Here is a 17,742-nt window from a genome sequence, read left to right on the forward strand (position 1 = left end):
ACCCTAATTTAACAGGAGCCCAGTCAACATACTATTTAGGCAAAAAACAATACTTTAAGAGAGATCTGAAGAAAGGACTTAATATCGCAAATGTTAAAATACAGATATGAAACTTACGGTGCAATAATGGCTCTAGCAGGTCTTTTTGTAGATTGTACTTGAGAAAGCCAACCTTCTAGTTGTGCATTCAGCTGGGGTCCTACAAAAATACAAGGAAATATTGAAATAAATCAAACAATTTAGCACAGTTTAATATATACAATCTAGCACAGTTTAAATATAACCAAGTACAATCAGTTATCTTAAAATATTACCATGAGATTTAAAACCATTATAAATAAAATCAAAGGTTTGTGTTTCAAGAGTATAAAAAATAAAGAATCAAACAAAAGTTATAAAAGCAGCATAACCCATATTGCTTAAGGTCACGTCAGGAACTTTTTAGCCTCCAAAACTATAATTACTTCATCATTTGCACACCCAGTTTGTTCTTGTTCGGTGAACAGAAGAGACATACATATAATGTGCCCAGGGCCACAACTATCACTGACAATCTCACAAGGGGGTGATGATATACATTCAATTAATTTACTTTGTTAATTATCTACTGTTTAGATTTCAATTTAATAGTTTTCATTTTAGGGTCCAATGCCACAAGCTACTGAGCACCCTGACATGTGCTGAGGATTTGCAACTTTACTAGCCCTTATAGGTTATAAGAAATCCTTGCAATCAGAGCTGTTATTGGTAACATTAAGAAAATACGTTTTAATATATTTATATCAGAGTACTCTCTCTTGGTGTAAAACTACTCTTGGGAAACTGATATTTACCATATTATAACACAATGTTCTTTATTAGAGGAACACAATTAACTTTTTTAAAATTTCACTTTCATCTGAAAAATGTTTACTTACTATTGTTACAAATAACACATAAAGTACTATTATAACAAAAAGAGTAAAGAAAAAATATATTTTTTCAGTTACTTTACCACATGCATTTGACAGAACTTTGTCTAAGTCACTTTCACTTGCAATGTATTGTACAGAAAATCAGTTTGCCCTGTTTGTGTCACAAATATTGGCAGGGAAACTCAGGCATAGATGTAGCACCTGAAACTATTTTAACAATCATTTTTCAATCTGACTAGATTTCAAGCTGACAATTTCTTCAAGGATTTGTTTAGACCTCTAAACAACTTAAATGGAGGCATGCAGCCAGTATGACAGCCAGGGTTTGTCTTCATTACAGGCTAAATCGGCACTGCTATGATTGATGCACTGGGTATCAATTTAGCCGGTTCGGTGAAGACATGACAAGTCGATGGGAGAGCGCTCTCCTGTTGACTTCAGTACTCCACCTTCCAGAGAGGTGGAACCTATGTCGACAGGAGAACATCTCCTGTCAACAGGGCCTGGTGCAGACACCACTGTAAGTCAATCTAAGCTACGTCAACTTAAGTTACGTATCTTACATAACTTAACTAGCGTAACTTAAATCGACTTACCTTCTTAGTGTAGACCAGGCCCCAGATCTTGAAAAATCCTCTCAGCCACTCACCAGTGGCAACAGAGTTTTCCCTAGTGAGAGGAGAACCTCAGCCAGCAATTTCTGCAAAATTCAAGCTACCACTTTATAATTAATCATTTTCTACATTTACGGTTGATAAGAAAATCTTCCAAATTTGAGATGAATGTAAACCAATGAACTGTTGGCTTTCTCAGTCTGCAAATAGCCCAAATGCCTCTGCTGTTGTTCACAGCTTTACCAATGAGTAGAAGAATGACATTAGCAAGACTAGCTTTTTTCACTGATGTAATACAGTACTTACTGGGCAGCAGTGAAATTGTCAACAATTGCTCCAATCTCACAAGGTTGTTTCTGCTGCTTGGGACCATTATGAGCATCAGCAGAGAGAGAATTATCTAAAAATGGAGACTACTGAAGGAAGAGAGTAGAATAGACAGACCTCTCTTCCTATCCTCTTCTCAGCAGCCAGGAGGATAGACTAAAGTTGCAGTATGCAATGAGGAGCCTATGGAGGAACTGAAGAGGTAGAAAGCTCTCTCTCATTTCCATCAGTTAAATAGAATTAGGGCTTCAAATTTATCAAACCCCTGCAAGCCTAAAGCTGATACAAAAAATGAAGCTGCCCATGCCCCCGCCCAAATAAAGTAAAAATAAAATAAAGGGTTTATTAATAGCACACTAGCAGAAATCCAGCACCCTCTCCCTTCCAAACAGGTAGGCGCTGAATTGAGGGTTGGCTTCTCAGCAGGGCATAGTCTCTCATGGGGCCCCTTCTTTTGCATCGACTTCTGGTTCTCAGACCAATGTCCAACAAATTTTTCAAACCCTGCTACTAGTGATGGGCAAACCTCAGAAAGTTTGGTACTGATAAGCATCCAAAAGCTCAAATGCTTAGTCTTATCCAGACCTCTTGATGCTGCAAACCTGGGCTGGTAATCTCTCAAGGACAGTCACTCATGTCTGATTTTAGCACTTTCATCTCTGGTCCGGACCAGAATTGGGCAGTGTAGAAGTACACAAAAATGAAAAAATAACTAAGAAGAAAAGCTAACCAAACTTTATCAAACTCAAAAAAGGTTTGAGTCTATAGTTTCAGTTTTGGAATGGGTCTCGTAATTCAGTTTACCTATCCTTACATATTAAGGAAGAACAACAACAAAATAACCTTATAACTGGGGATCACCTGAAAGTTCTAAAATCTTGCAAATGATAGACAGAGGTCTAACATACTTACATACTTAGATAGCTACACGGGCTATAAGATGTGAAAGATTAAATAGGCTGCAGAGCACTATATAAAGACAGTATTGCATGCTGCAAGTAAAATATGGGTGTTGAGTCTTAACGTCTGTAACTGAATACAGAAATTAATATCAATTTATAATTTGTTCAATTATTGGCTATATCTTAACATCTTAAATATATTAAAACATTTACATTTACATAGTAGCAAGTGGAGGATGGACTTGCACAACTAATATACTGTACACTGTATAGAAATTTTAAAAGTTTGAGATAAGTACTCAATTATAATCATTACTGCTCAAGCATGTATTGAAAAGTAAAGGACTAGGTCAGCTTTGGTGGTCCTACATGCATATGTACCAATTTTTCTAATTATACCACATATATCAGGAATAGGTCCTAAAACTGGCTGTCAATTTTGACTAGCAGATTTTAGTCAACAGAGAGTCAGTCCAATAAAAGATACTACCTCACCACCACCTTGACTCTCTAATATAAGCAGACCGACACAGCCTACATCACCACTGCATAAAACATCCTTTTCAATAAAGAAAGCCAAATAGCACTGTGACATGTTACAATCCCTCTAATTTTAATTATATATGACATATTTATAGGAACAGGATATTGATATTCTGAACCAATCAATTAATTAGATTCTCAGGTCACAAAGTGACCCTTAATGTGACTTTATAGTTAAGCATTTAAAAAAGGTATTAAAGGTAGTTGCTTAGCTAAAGTCAACGGTTTCATCTGAAGTGGGTATGCAAACAAATATAATTTTTGGAACCAAAGAGACATTATTTAGTATAAGATGATCTAAGAAGAAATACATACTGTGTGTGTTTGGATAAATAATTCCCAAAGGAGATGAATGAATCCTGTGATTAGTTTAAAAAAATGAGTCACAGTGGAAATGTCTTTTACCAATGACAAAATATGAAACCAGTCTTAAATTAAGTGATTTTAAACCGCTTGCCTTTTGCCCATCACTTTCTAATGTCTGAACTCGCTGTCTATTTTGGATTCAGTATTTCTTCCCTGCCACCGATGTAAAGCACGCTATCAAGTATGCGGTAAACTGCCTTCCATTTTTCCCCCCTTTCTTTCTACCCTGAGTCTCTCTCTCTCCTTGTCACTCTCCTTTCTCCCTCCTTCATTCCACTTGTCACTAGCACTCCAAACAATTCCTGCCATACTCCTCCAAGCACAACCACCATTAAAGATTTAGTGCTAGTAAAAATTAATTTTAAAAAATTACAGCATGGTTTTGCTTCCAATGTGGGTAGAACATAACTTAGCTTTGAAAACCATTCAAGACTAAGCAATGACATAGTATTGAGAGCAAGCTAAGGATTTAGACTACAATATGCTCTTTTGAAAATGGTTTCATTTTTTCCCTGTTTATACCAGCTGGCCAAACACTGGAACCTGTTGAATACCATCAACTCTCATTAAAATCAAAAGCTTCACAGGCAGCACTCAGTAAAACTTTATGGCTGGGGGCCAATTTTTGGAACCAGTTTATCTGGACCTGTATTTAAACCAAGTTCAAATATGGTTTAACATATAGTATAGATGCCTCTCAAAGGAAAAATATAGATTTGTGCCCCCTACAATTTTTTTTAACAATCTCCTTATCCTCTGAGCCCCCAGGCACATATCCAAAGAGAAAAATATACTGAGTCTCTTATCTACACTCTGAATTAACTTTTAAAACATGATATTTTGCAAATAGTTAATAGAAGGGCATGAAACTGACCAAATGCAAGCAGGGTTTTTTCCTCAGATTAAAACCTGGAACGTGATTTATTTACTTTAAAAATTCCTTCCATTCTGAAAATTTTTTAACCAATTAACAAGCGAAAAAAACCTAACAGATTAAAATGCATTATGAAAAAATAAGTGACGAGACCAAACCAAATCGCTATGCTGCTAATGTTTGTATCAGAAACTAAAGCAGTCACTTAAAAGCTCTTCTGATCCCAGTTTTGAGTTCTGTTTCAGAATTACACAGACAAAAGGTATAATGACTTTATCACAAGTCAAGAAAAGACCTATGCATAAAGAAGGCTGGGGAAAATCTGGGATAAAAGGCAACACAAGATAGTGTGTTGCTTCCTACATCCATCAGCTAGAAACAAAGAAGTTTCTTTAGTGGACAGCTGTTATTCCTTCCCAAAGCTATGGAAAGATGTAGCCCCAAGCAGGGTCCAGGGACAGAACCCAGGTAGAAAGCTCAGCAACTTCCTTCTTCCCAGTAACTGTTGGGAACCAACATGGGCTTCTCAGGAGAGTGTTGCTCCTGCACTTTACTGTTGTGCAGGCTCCTCATCTTTCTCCTGATCTCTGAATAGCAGGTTTAGATCTCTGGCTACTAGGTGCCCGACTAATGTGTCAAGTCCTGATATTAATAGTTGACAAAATAAAAGTATGTCCTGGTTAATCTCAATTTCATGAGAGGCATAGGAAAATCCACATTTTATCTACTCTAGAGTGACAAACCTTATTCATTTTGGGATTTTGCATCTCTATGTACCGAAATATAATACATACACACACACACTTGTTGTGAAGCAATCAGTATTGCTACACACATACAATGTAGCAAACAAACCCACATAAGAAAACAAAAAGTTAAACCACCTCACAGTACATATTCTCTACTCCCCCACTCAAAAGATTGCACCTTATCATTACAACAATGGCATACTGAAGATCTCATACTGCAATCTTAACTCTGTCCTCCTTTTGTCCTCCTGCTCATGTAGATTTACCATATTATTTTTTCCTCTAATACTAATTGTTGTGTGTAGTTGGCTGCACCGGTAAAGGCTTGTTTGCAGAAGGGCAGTTAAAGTGAGGGATGGAAAGCTGCCATAGCTAGCCAAAGTTAAAGTGGTATGTGGTCTGTAGTAGTTTTGGTAATTGTAAGGTGCATGCATGAAATCTTCTCTCAACAGAAAACTGTAGCTCCTGACTGAGGAGGACTGCAATCAAAATTGCATCAATCAGACTCTTAGGTCCCTCCATAATAGCCTGGAACATGAACACTGAAAAAAATTAGCTCCTCTAAATGCATTCTTCACTGATTATTTCCAAGCTGATCTAATATATCAGATTTTATTTTCTAGTGGAGGGAGGACTGCTTTGGAAACAGATCAAGAGTTCATGCCATAAACACCACATATACTCTTTCATTTCCAGTGGAACCTCACTTTCCTTATGATAATAGCTGGAAAATCCTTTGCATGTTACTTAAAAATATGCCATGGAACAGTTAAAAAGAGCATGAGCTACTGGCATCAATTTTCAAATTTTCCTAGCAATTAACCACAATTTTAAGGTTTTGTGCACTTTGAGTCATTGTTGCTCACTACAAAACACGAACTCTTCTGTTTTTGCATGATGGGCAACTGTATACAAAAGATTTTGCACTAGCTGTTACTTTATAGTAAGCGTCACTATGTGTGCTATGACAGTCTCCAAATGATTTTTCTTAGCATGGAAGAAGATTTTCAGACTTGAAAAGACAAGCAGTGTTAGTCTTCATTATGCAAGGTTCTGTGCAGAGGACGTTGTAAAGGTTGCTGTGTGAACAGCAGTAGAGTTTTTCTCTGCCTTGGTATTCGATTAGTCATTTCTTGAGATAGCTGCTCTCTGGGAACTAACTGAGCACACTGGAGCTGATGGGCAGAGATTCCTGTAAAAAGGGATTACACTACATGCTGTCTGACCATCACTATTACAGATCTAGTGCATGGGTTATACTTAGAATATACCCAGACTCTGCATCACTGATTTCTCCTGCATCAGAAAGCTAACTTTCAAGACACACGGTCATCTGCTACTATTTGGCAGTGGAGAAACACTGGTGTCCGACTGGGATAGTGGTGTCCAAAGAATCACATTAGGAATGTCAAGTATCAGAGGGGTAGCCGTGTTAGTCTGGATCTGTAAAAGGAGCAAAGAATCCTGTGGCACCTTATAGACTAACAGACGTTTTGGAGCATGAGCTTTCGTGGGTGAATACCCACTTCCTCAGATGCATCATGCTCCAAAACGTCTGTTAGTCTATAAGGTGCCACAGGATTCTTTGCTGCTTTTATTAGGAATGTCAGTACAAAAGAATCAGGAAATTCAAAGTTATGGTCCTCCCAGAGACAGTAACATAGTACACAGTAGAACCTAAGAGTTACAAACTGACCAGTCAACCACACACCTCATTTGGAACTGGAAGTATGCAATCAGGCAGCAGCAGAGACACACGCAAGAAAATAAATAAATAAATAACAGCAAATACAGTACAATACTGTTAAATATAAATTATTTAAAAAAGGGGATGTTTAAAAAAATATTCGACAAGATAAGGACACTGTTTCTGTGCTTGTTTCATTTAAATTAAGATGGTTAAAAGCAGCATTTTTCTTCTGCATAGTAAATTTCCAAAGCTGTATTAAGTGAATGTTCAGCTGGAAACTTTTGAAAGAACAACCATAACATTTTGTTCAGAGTTACAACATTTCAGAGTTGCGAACAACTTCTATTCCCAAGGCATTTGTAACTCTGAGGTTCTACTGTATAGCACAAATATTTTGCATTAGAATTTTGATGTTAAATGTAACTCTCGGTATTCAGAGAATGCAACAGAGCCAAATTAATGATGCTCTGGAAACCCCAACTTTTTTTTTTTTGGATAAATAAATTCTCAATCTTAACAGCATAAAGAATTGTGCACACTGAATGACCTTATTTATGTAAGAAAAAATTATACTGAAATATACATTTGAAATGTGTACTCGAGCAGAAGTTGCACTCAAAGAATCACATCTTTAAAGCAAGGATAATACACATTGCATTACAAATCAGTTTCTTAGAATGTACAAAGTAGTATCATTTTAAGAAAAGTCTTGGATCCAATGGAGGTGTTGACTGTCTCAATAGATTCAACCATGAATCTACACATTCACCTGCACTGCAAACCCTAGACACGAGGGATAATTTAAGATCACAGAGACATTCAAGTAAAAGGCATGCTAGTTTGACCACTGACTAACAAGAGCTTTTATTTCACAGTTCTTCATTCCAAACAAATGAATGTCAGTCATGCATCTGAATCTCTTTGTAAAATGTTAAAGTTAAAAGTTAAGTTTATTAAAAGTTGCTAAAAGTTAAAATTATTTTGCTAAAGAAAATGAAGTAAACAGAACATTTGCATAATCACTTCCAAAGGTTTTTAACTTCTTTATTTCTTAACCAAATTATCACACACAAAGCTAAAATGATTTTCTTCACTGTGGATTACGGCAGATACAAGCCAAATCTGAAGTTTAAAACAAAGACAAAATTACTCAAGTACCAAGAAAGATTGCAAAAACTGTTAACCTTATATAAAAGAGGTGATCCCTGCCTTGAAGAGCTTACAGTGTTTACAGACATGACAAATGAGAGCAACAAAAAGGGGTGGGAATAGGGAAAAGTATAAAAGTTACAATAAGTTCACACATCTGTGCAAGGTTTGCTACGTGAACATCTCAATAAATCCACAACCCTGTGTGTGCGCATTCCTCTCAGACTAAGTTTCCTATAATGTTTACCACTTTGGTTAAATTATTTGTATTGTAGTAACACCCAGAGGCCCCAGTCACAATCAGCACCTTATTGCACATTACATAGTCAGAAAAAAATTCTGTCCCTAAGAGCTTGCACTTTAATTCAGTGTATTTTTCGATAATGCCATCTTGCTTTCAACCCTCAAAACTTTATTTTCCTCTTTTACTTCTCTTCAGCCTCTTATTTTTCCCTTCAGTAACAGGAATGTAATGATTACTTTATATGTACCAGAGCTATGGGAATACCTAATGAAACGTTTGAAATGGAAGTCTAACGTGGCAACTTTCTGACAGGGAGCTACAAGCATGGCCTTGCGTATTCTGTATTTGCAGAATTTGCTATGAAATCCATCCCTTAGCATAGACTTATCTCCTGAGCTGCATCTTTCATTTTATGATTTTTTAGCCATTTATGGTTGTGAAGAAAACACAGATAACATAAATCAAGATAAATCAATGCAGTGCTGTCTTTGTGAGTCAGCAGGGAACCTAAAACAGGCAAAAGATGTCTGAACTAGCCCATATTAACTTCTATGGGGTGTTTATTTTGAAACCTGAAGATTACAGCTTAAATGCCAATATGGCTAACCCAATTCACTGATAATTATTTTAGCAGAAACATCCAGTAAATATGCTTACCCTATTATCCCAAATTGCCTCTGATGCCTACAGGTGCCAAAACACCCAGCTTCACCAAACAAGTCCTATAATGCAGCTATGTGTTAATAAAAAAAGCTTTGGCATAGTGAAAATGAAAGATGTGCAGACAGTGTAAAACAAATGGAATTTAATACACTAAATAGAAGGAGCTATTATACGGACTGTATTTAAAAACTTGCATTTTAAGATTTTATTAAAGTTGTCATTGAATTTCCAGTCTATTCCCCTCCCCTCCCCCTTCCACCCCCACATCATAGTCCTACAGATCTTGCAATAGAATTTAGGTTCAGCTTGCCCCAGAGATCACAGGACATTGCTTAGAAGCAGACAGCCACTGCAGTTTATTCAGAATGAGATGGAGAGGGGAAAATACGTTAATAGAGCTGTCTGATTTGCTAGAGGTTTTGCATCTCAGGTTATGTCCACACTGTGCACCTTACAACAGCGCAGCTGTGCCACTGCAGCCTCACCATTGTAAGGTGCACCATGTAGCCGCTCTTTAGCACCGGGAGTGAGCTTTCTGGTGACAAAATAAAACCACCTCCAACGAGAGGCGGCAGCTGAAGTGCTGTCCACGCTGGCACTTTTCATTGTTAAAACTTTTGTCATTCAGAGGGGTGTTTTTTCACAATCTAGATGAAAAGATCCAATGAACATCCCCTGGAAAACTGGTGCCATACAAGAATTTTCACACCAAAATAATAGCTTCTCTGCTTCTACCCCGGCCCATTTTCAAATTTTCTTACATTAGAAAATGAGATGATCTGGCTTTTTCTGCCGTTCCTCCATCCAACAGCTTCAAGCAACTCTATTCAGTGCAGCACTATAAAAAGCAGGGCTGCAGCACTTTAATAATGTGGTTATCACAATAAAGTTTAGTATCATAAATATAGCCAATAGCAAAACATGTCATAACATGACTTCCACCAGGGTAGATTTTGCAGTGTACAGTCTTTGATGATGCATCTACGTTAACCAAAGCTATTGTAAGGGCAAAGATTGCATGACATTTTTGACTGGCTTTCTTATCCTTACAATGGTTCAGCTCATCCCTCATCCCCACAGCAATATGCCTTATTAATGGGCTTTTATTAATGTATTCTGGGACTCTTCAAGCACCTCTCCACAGCACTCAGCATCTTACTCAGAGCTCATGGCCTCAGATGCATTCCAAAATGGAGGCCTACAAGGATGGATGCATTCTGGAAGTTTAGTGCAAGGTATCCCAAAATTCACCTTCCTTCATTCAGTATCATCACAGCTGACTCTGACTTGCCAGCAGCTGCAACTTTTCACAACAGCTTTGAATTTTAAATCAGATTATAAGGCAATAAACTGTCGTCCAGCTGATGACAGCTGGAAATGGCAGTGAGCAGCCCAATCCTGGGACATGGTAAGCCAAACATTCCTCCAAAAGCAGACCTGGAGTGAGCAGCAGCATTACAGACCAGATACAATGTTCATTGTGCCTGCTTTACAGTGACCAGCTGTCCCCGAATGAAAGGCAGTGGCCCTACTCTAACTGGATGGTGGTATAAAATAGCACTAGGAAGCTAGGGTGACAGCGAGTACCTTACACTTTGCTGATAAGTCGCTGATCAGGACTATTGTGGTAGAAGTATGCAGAGCAGCAAAAGAATTCTGATTAGTATTAAAATTAGAGCTGACCAAAAATAGATTTTGCCACATACAACACACACACTTTTGAGAACATAGGGTTGTATTAGAGGGCAGACTATGGAATACTTTTTTCATTTAACTCTTGATATCATGCTTTCCCTTTTGCTATCAAGCCTTTAACCAGTTTATATCAACAGAGACACATTGCTTCAACTACTGTAAGACCAAGGTCATAAGGTAGCCATATGTACTTCAGATTAGGGATGTAAAATGTTAACTGGTTAACCAATTAACCAATAAGCATCAGTTTTATTGGCAAGATACTCCAGTTAACTTTTAAACTCCATTGTGGGACTCCACTCCCAGCCCCACACCCTGGGCTCTGCACGGGGCAGCAGCGGAGCCTAACCATTAAATGTTTACCCAGTAAAATTTAATAGCTTAAACACTTACTTTTTTTTATGTTATTTACATCCCAACTTCAGATAGGTGAAAGAAAGGTGGAGATAATTTTTGCCTTGCGCAAGACCTCTGTGAAAGCAGGCAGAAGATTTTATACAGGAAAGAGTTCAGAACAAGAAAGAAGTACTACATGTCAGCAGCCTATGCTTCACGAGCCTAGTATTCCTACCAGTGTCAGGGAAATTCACATGATGACAACTTTAGCCAAAGCATCTGTAGAAGGGGAAGAAAATATTAATTGAAATCAAACAACCTACAGAGCTGCTTTAGAACTATTAATTAAGCTGTGTATCATTTGACAGCAGTTGTCTGCATCCTGATTTTCGATGATGCCTGGATTACGATATCAATCGCTGTTGAAAAAGAATGGGTGGGGGGCACTAATGTTCTTTCCACTGCATGAGGATGTGTCAGTTTTAGTGAGAAAATGAAATAAGATTCTGTGGAATAATCTAGTCTCAACAGAAACTGTAACATTATATGTCATGAGAAATTGAGAAAAAATTAAATCTAAAAAGACAAATCTGCACTGAACACCTGTAACAATCCCATCTACTAGTGGTGGAAGACTTGTTAAATTTAATATTTTTCTGCTGGGCTACTGATGCCACCTGCAAAACATAGCAGAGACAACAGATATGATTTTACTAATACTGGACTCAATTAAAGTTCATAGGACCATCCTGAGAGAAGACCCCCAACAGGGAAAGACTGATATGCAAGCTTCTGCTTTCACTGCTCCTGAGGTACATATAACTGGAGCAGGTGGAATAGGAGCTCTCTTAACCCTTAATTTAAGCAGCAGACTGCTGAATCCAACAAAAAGATTTCCCCCAACAGTTTAGACATCTGAGTTAAATCAGAAGGAAAAATCAGACTTTTTAAATGGGCACTGTAAGTCTCTTTCTCTCTCAAATGCTCAGGTTTTGCTTATTTGGTATGTGGTATGTGTGATGTTTTAATCCTACTAGTCTCCAGCAACCTAAAGATAGTTCTAGGTAAAACAGTACAACTAAGACTTGAACTTCTAATGCAAATAATCAAGCAGAAAAAGTATAAAAATAAGTTTTGGTTTTGGTTGTTTCTAAGAGGAAAACAAGGCACAAACGCCAAAAGTATCTTCCTTTTTAAGATATGCTAGAACATTCAGATTTGGGGAAAGCAGTATAAACCGCTGAAAATCTAAAACTTCAAGTTCCAGTTTAAAAAAAACAACACATTGTTACAGTACAACAAGGGAACCCTTGATTAAAACTGGAAGGCAAGAAATGTAATACTAATGAAACATTTTACACAGTAACTAAATTAACCTGTGGACTCTGCCACAAAATATTTTCCATGAGTTTAGCAGGATTTTTAAAAGAATTAAACGTTTATACTGTATAGCCATGCAAAGCTCTAAGCAATAGCCAAAGTACTGGTGCACTAAGATAACACTGCATCCTTTACATTCTGCTTGCTTTCAGAAAAAAATTATCAATCATACTGAGTAGATTTGGTTTGGGGTATTTTAGGGCTGTCCACTGATTAATCACACTGTTAAACAATAATAGAATACTATTTATTTAAATATTTTAGATGTTTTCTACATTTTCAAATATATTTATTTCAATTATGACACAGAATACAAAGTGTACAGTGCTCACTTTATTTTTTATTACAAATATTTGCATGGTAAAAGGCAAAAAGTATATTTCAATTCACCTAATACAAGTGCTGTAGTACTCTCTTTATAATGGAAGTTGAACTTACAAATGTAGAATTATATACAAAAAATTAACTGCATTCAAAAATAAAACAATGTAAAACTTTAGAACCTACAAGTGCACTCAGTCCTACTTCAGCCAATCGCTCAGACAAATAGATTAGGTTACAATTTGGAGTGAGATAATGCTGCCCATGTCTTGTTTACAATGTCACCTGAAAGTGAGAACAGGCATTCACATGGCACTGTTGCAGCCAGCATCACAAGATATTTACGTGCCAGATGCTCTAAAGATTCATATATTCCTTCATGCTTCAACCACCATTCCAGAATACATGCAACCATGCTGATGACGGGTTCTGCTAGATAATGTTCCAAAGCAGAGTGGATAGACGCATGTTCATTTTCATCATCATGAGTCAGATGCCACCAGCAGAAGGTTGATTTTCTTTTTTGGTGGTTCAGGTTCTGTAGTTTCTGCATCAGTGTGTTGCTCCTTTAAGACATTTGAAAGCATTATCCACATCTCATCCCTCTCAGATTTTGGAAGGCACTTCAGATTCTTAAACTTTTGAGTCGATGGTTGTATCTATCCTTAGAAATCTCACATTGGTACCTTCCTTGCATTTTGTCAAATCCGCTGTGAAAGTGTTCTTAAAACTAACGTGCTGGGTCATCATCAGAGACTGCTATAACAAGAAATACATGGCAGAATCTGGGTAAAACAGAGCAGGAGACATATAATTCTCCCCCAAAGAGTTCAGTCACAAATTTAATTAACACATTTTTTTTTAACGAGCATCATCAGCATGGAAGCATGTCCTCTGGAATGCTGGCTGAAGCATGAAAGGGCATATGAATGTTTAGCATATCTAGCACGTAAATACCTTGCAATGCCGGTTACACAAGTGCCATGCGAACACCAGTTCTCACTTTCAGGTGACATTGTAAATAAGAAGCAGTCAGCAGTATCTCCTGTAAATGTAAACATCTGTGTTGTAATTGAAATCAATACATTTGAAAATGTAGAAAAACATCCAAAAATATTCAGTAAATTTCAACTGGTGTTCTATCGTTTAACAATGCAATTAATCATGATTAATTTTTTTTAATCGCAGTTCATTTTTTTGAGTTAACAGCGTGATTAATCAACAGCCCTAGTTTTTTTAAATGAAACTTTCAATTGTCAGCACTTTCTGCACTCATCCAGGAAAGCTTCCTACTCACCACAAGTTGGCAGATTTTTCAAGTCTTGTACTTTCCCATTCCTAACTATGACAAATGAGATTCAACACTATGAAGTGCTTAAAATAAAATACTAGTATATATGCATTTATTATTTTAATTCTTATTTCATAGGAGGGAGTTAAAATAGTCAAGCTAAGTAAACAGTGCAATCTGTGGATTGGCACATGACTAGTTACTGTCCCTCAATACAGTAATAAGTACACTTAATGGCTGGCACTAAAACAAGTTTTCTTCCTGTTAGTGTGAACCTTGGAGGGGAATGGAGAACATTTAGACTAATTTACAAATACAGTCAGATTTGATTTATCATCCACCAGACTATACTGCCTTCTTTAAAACTGTGATATGGAACAAGTATATATCCTCCCTTCCTTACCTTATACAAGGAAAATTAAAACAATGATTCAAAGGACACTGGGCTCATTTGATTAGCCACTGTTTCTGACAAATCCTGATCAGCACAAGTTTTATCTACACAAAAATGAGGATTTGGCCCTGTGAGACAGAAAATTGAGTCTGAGGGACTATTCATGATGAGCATACATCCTGCTATTAGAATATATACTTCTACATTACTGGATGACAGCATAGCATATAAATCAGATACTAAGACAAAACTTATATAAACCTAAGATTACAAGTATAGGCATGAAAACACTAGAATTATGTGTGTGATCTTTCTTTATATCTTTTTAAACTTAAATTATCCTATCCTAGGCTTGAAGTCCTATTTTAGATATGTAAAAAGAACGCATAAGCAGTGGGTTCCACTAATTTCATTAATAAAGATAAATCAAAATTTGAACAGAATGAAATCTATACAAAGTCACTGAAGGACAGAAATTGAGATGTACAATTAGCAATCACCATGCTGCAAAAAAAGCCACATTTTGTGCATTCCCTTCAGAAACCCTTCTAACAAGCTTTGCAATTTACTTGCTTTACTGCAAATAATCTTTTAAGTCTCCGTTCATTCTTTTCTTCCACCACCAAAAAAAAAAGTTAACCAGCACTCAGTCTACATACTTTAAATTACAGAGCAAAAACTCCACCTAGATCCTCAAAGCAGTACTTCACTTCAACAATCTGCTATCCCAATGAGGTCAATGGGAACCTGAACAAGTGAGGCACTGCTACTGTGTAGCTCAGAGGAAAAATTTGGCTCTGATAAATGTACGCTAAATATAATTCAAACTGAAAAGAAGTATGCTATAGGCTATAGAGGCCTATTGTATAATATTACTGGTTATACCAAGAGAAAGACTATAAACTTCATATTTAGGGTGAGATATACTGAGGGTCTGAATTCTTCATTTGGGATGTCTCAAAGTACCTGTTCAGAGTATATTCCGGTGGTGGCCAACCTGAGCCTGAGAAGGAGCCAGAATTTACCAATGTACATTGCCAAAGAGCCACAGTAATATGTCAGCAGCCCTGCATCAGCTCCCTGCCCCCGACTCCTCCCACCCAATGGCAGCCCTGCAGATCAGCACCTCCCCCCCCCTCCTGATCAGCTGTTTTGTGGCATGCAGGAGGCTCTGGAGGGAGAGGAGTGAGGGCACAGCAGGCTCAGGGGAGGGGGCAGGAAGGGGCGGAGTAGGGGCAGGGCCTGTGGCAGAGCCGGAGGTTGAGCAGTGCGCACCCCCCCTCGCACATTGGAAAGCTGGCACCTGTAGCTCCAGCCCCAGAGTCGGTGCCTATACAAGCCGCTGTGATGTTATTGACATAATCTGGGACCACACAGAATGAGGTTGCAATCAAAGTCCTGTAGTGGCACCATATCTTGTATAAAGAGGTAAAATGAGGTGACTAAGACCAGGTTATGGATTGCTGGTTATGATTATGCTTTCTGTATGCATGTGTCATTTTTTAGTTGAAGTTATGAATATTGGCTCTATCCTGTCTGTACTTCAAACTTATGCTATGCTTCTCAGTGACATCCCAGACAAGTTGGTGTTAGCTCTGCCTAGCCTGCTTGATGGCCCATTAAGGACCATCAGCTATACAACTGACCCATTGAGAGAAAGCAGATACGCACTGTAACTCAGCAAAGTGTGCAGGAACTTGCCCATGTGACTCCAGACTCCATTTTGCTGCAATTTTCCACAGTAAGAACAAAGAGGTGTTCTTGCACCTGGAAAAGACTATAAAAGGCTGATGCCTCATCTCCATCTTGTCTTCAATCCTGCTTCTTACCTCTGGCGGGACTTTGCTACAAATGGAAGCTCTACCCAAAGGACTGAATGACCCATCCCAGCAAGGGATGTACTCCAGAGACTTGATTTAAACCTGCAGTTTATTCTATCACTGCTACAAGCCTGAACCAAGAATTTTGCCATTACTGTATGTAATTGATTCCATTTAACCAATTCTAGCTCTCATCTCTATCTTTTTCCTTTTATGAATAAACCTTTAGATTTTAGATTCTAAAGGATTGGCAACAGCGTGATTTGTGGGTAAGATCTGATTTGTATATTGACCTGGGTCTGGGGCTTGATTCTTTGGGATCGAGAGAACTCTTTTTTTCTTTTACCGGGGTGTTGGTTTTCATAATCATTTGTCCCCATAATGAGTGGCACTGGTGGTGATACTGGGAAACTGGAGTGTGTAAGGGAAATGACACTTGTATGACTTGTGGTTAGCCAGTGGGGTGAGACCAAAGTCTTCTTTGTCTGGCTGGTTTGGTTTGCCTTAAAGGTGGAAAAACACCAGCCTTGGGCTGTAACTGCCCTGTTCTAAGCAATTTGTCCTGAATTGGCACTCTCAGTTGGGTCCTGCCAGAACTAGCATTGTTACAGCCTCATATTAACTTCTGAAGAGCCACATGTGGCTCTGGAGCCACAGGTTGGCCATCCCTGATATATTCAGTGATCCACCTAAAGAGAAGTCTGAAAAATTGTATTCTAGTACATTAAGCAGTTTGCCATTTTAAGATTATGTAATCTTAAATATCACATTTTAATTATTAACACCATGTTCCATCACAGTGTTGTCTAAGTCTAGAGTGAATGTAAGAAAAAGGATTCATGAAAATAATGTGATTATCCAACACTTTTTGTGATATTCATTTCCATAATTTCTCTGGAAAGGACTTAAAAACAAAACCTGTCAGTTAATATTCCATGTTTAAGGAAAGAAACACAGATACAAGTGAGAGATTCTTTGATTACTCCTCCAGTGACAGAAAAAAAGGGTGGAAAAAAAAACATCTGTGGCCTGTCAACCTCCAGGTGAAGAATGGTAGGACATCATTAACTTGTAAAAGCCAATGATGACTCTCTACAATCAAGTTCCAAAAAAAGGTGGAAGATTAATAGTAAAAGGAAACACACTCATTTTGCTCCATATCTTGAAAGTTCATAAAAAGTTTAATTTTATTTTTAGGTTTTGCACAGACTGTAGTTAAAATAAAGCTTTAAATTAAAGTTTGTATGTGGAAGGCTCCTGCTAGTGGTCACCATTTGGTAAAATGTTGCACAGCACCAGTGGGACCCACAACCCTACTACTCCATATGAAGCTCCTCTCCACATTACCCATTGGACCAGACACTAACTGGTCCAGGGTGCAGATCTCCATAGGCTCTTGCATGTGTGCACAAACAGAAAAACAAGAAAAAGGTTCTCAAATGATCTATAAAGGTCCTTGTTTCCGGAAGA

General features: G+C 37.7%; 1 protein-coding gene across 2 annotated transcripts in view; it reads right to left on the reverse strand.

The window, feature by feature from the left end:
* Nucleotides 1-17,742, reverse strand: part of MEMO1 (mediator of cell motility 1) — a 56,473-nt gene that overhangs the window by 25,896 nt on the left and 12,835 nt on the right. For both annotated transcript variants that reach the window (XM_030557048.1, XM_030557049.1), the window contains one exon: nt 118-199. In XM_030557048.1, coding sequence (XP_030412908.1) covers nt 118-199 — 82 coding nt within the window. The remainder of the gene's footprint in view (nt 1-117; nt 200-17,742) is intronic.

The sequence above is a fragment of the Gopherus evgoodei genome, chromosome 3 (genome assembly GCF_007399415.2).
Source record: "Gopherus evgoodei ecotype Sinaloan lineage chromosome 3, rGopEvg1_v1.p, whole genome shotgun sequence".
Lineage (NCBI taxonomy): Eukaryota > Metazoa > Chordata > Testudines > Testudinidae > Gopherus > Gopherus evgoodei.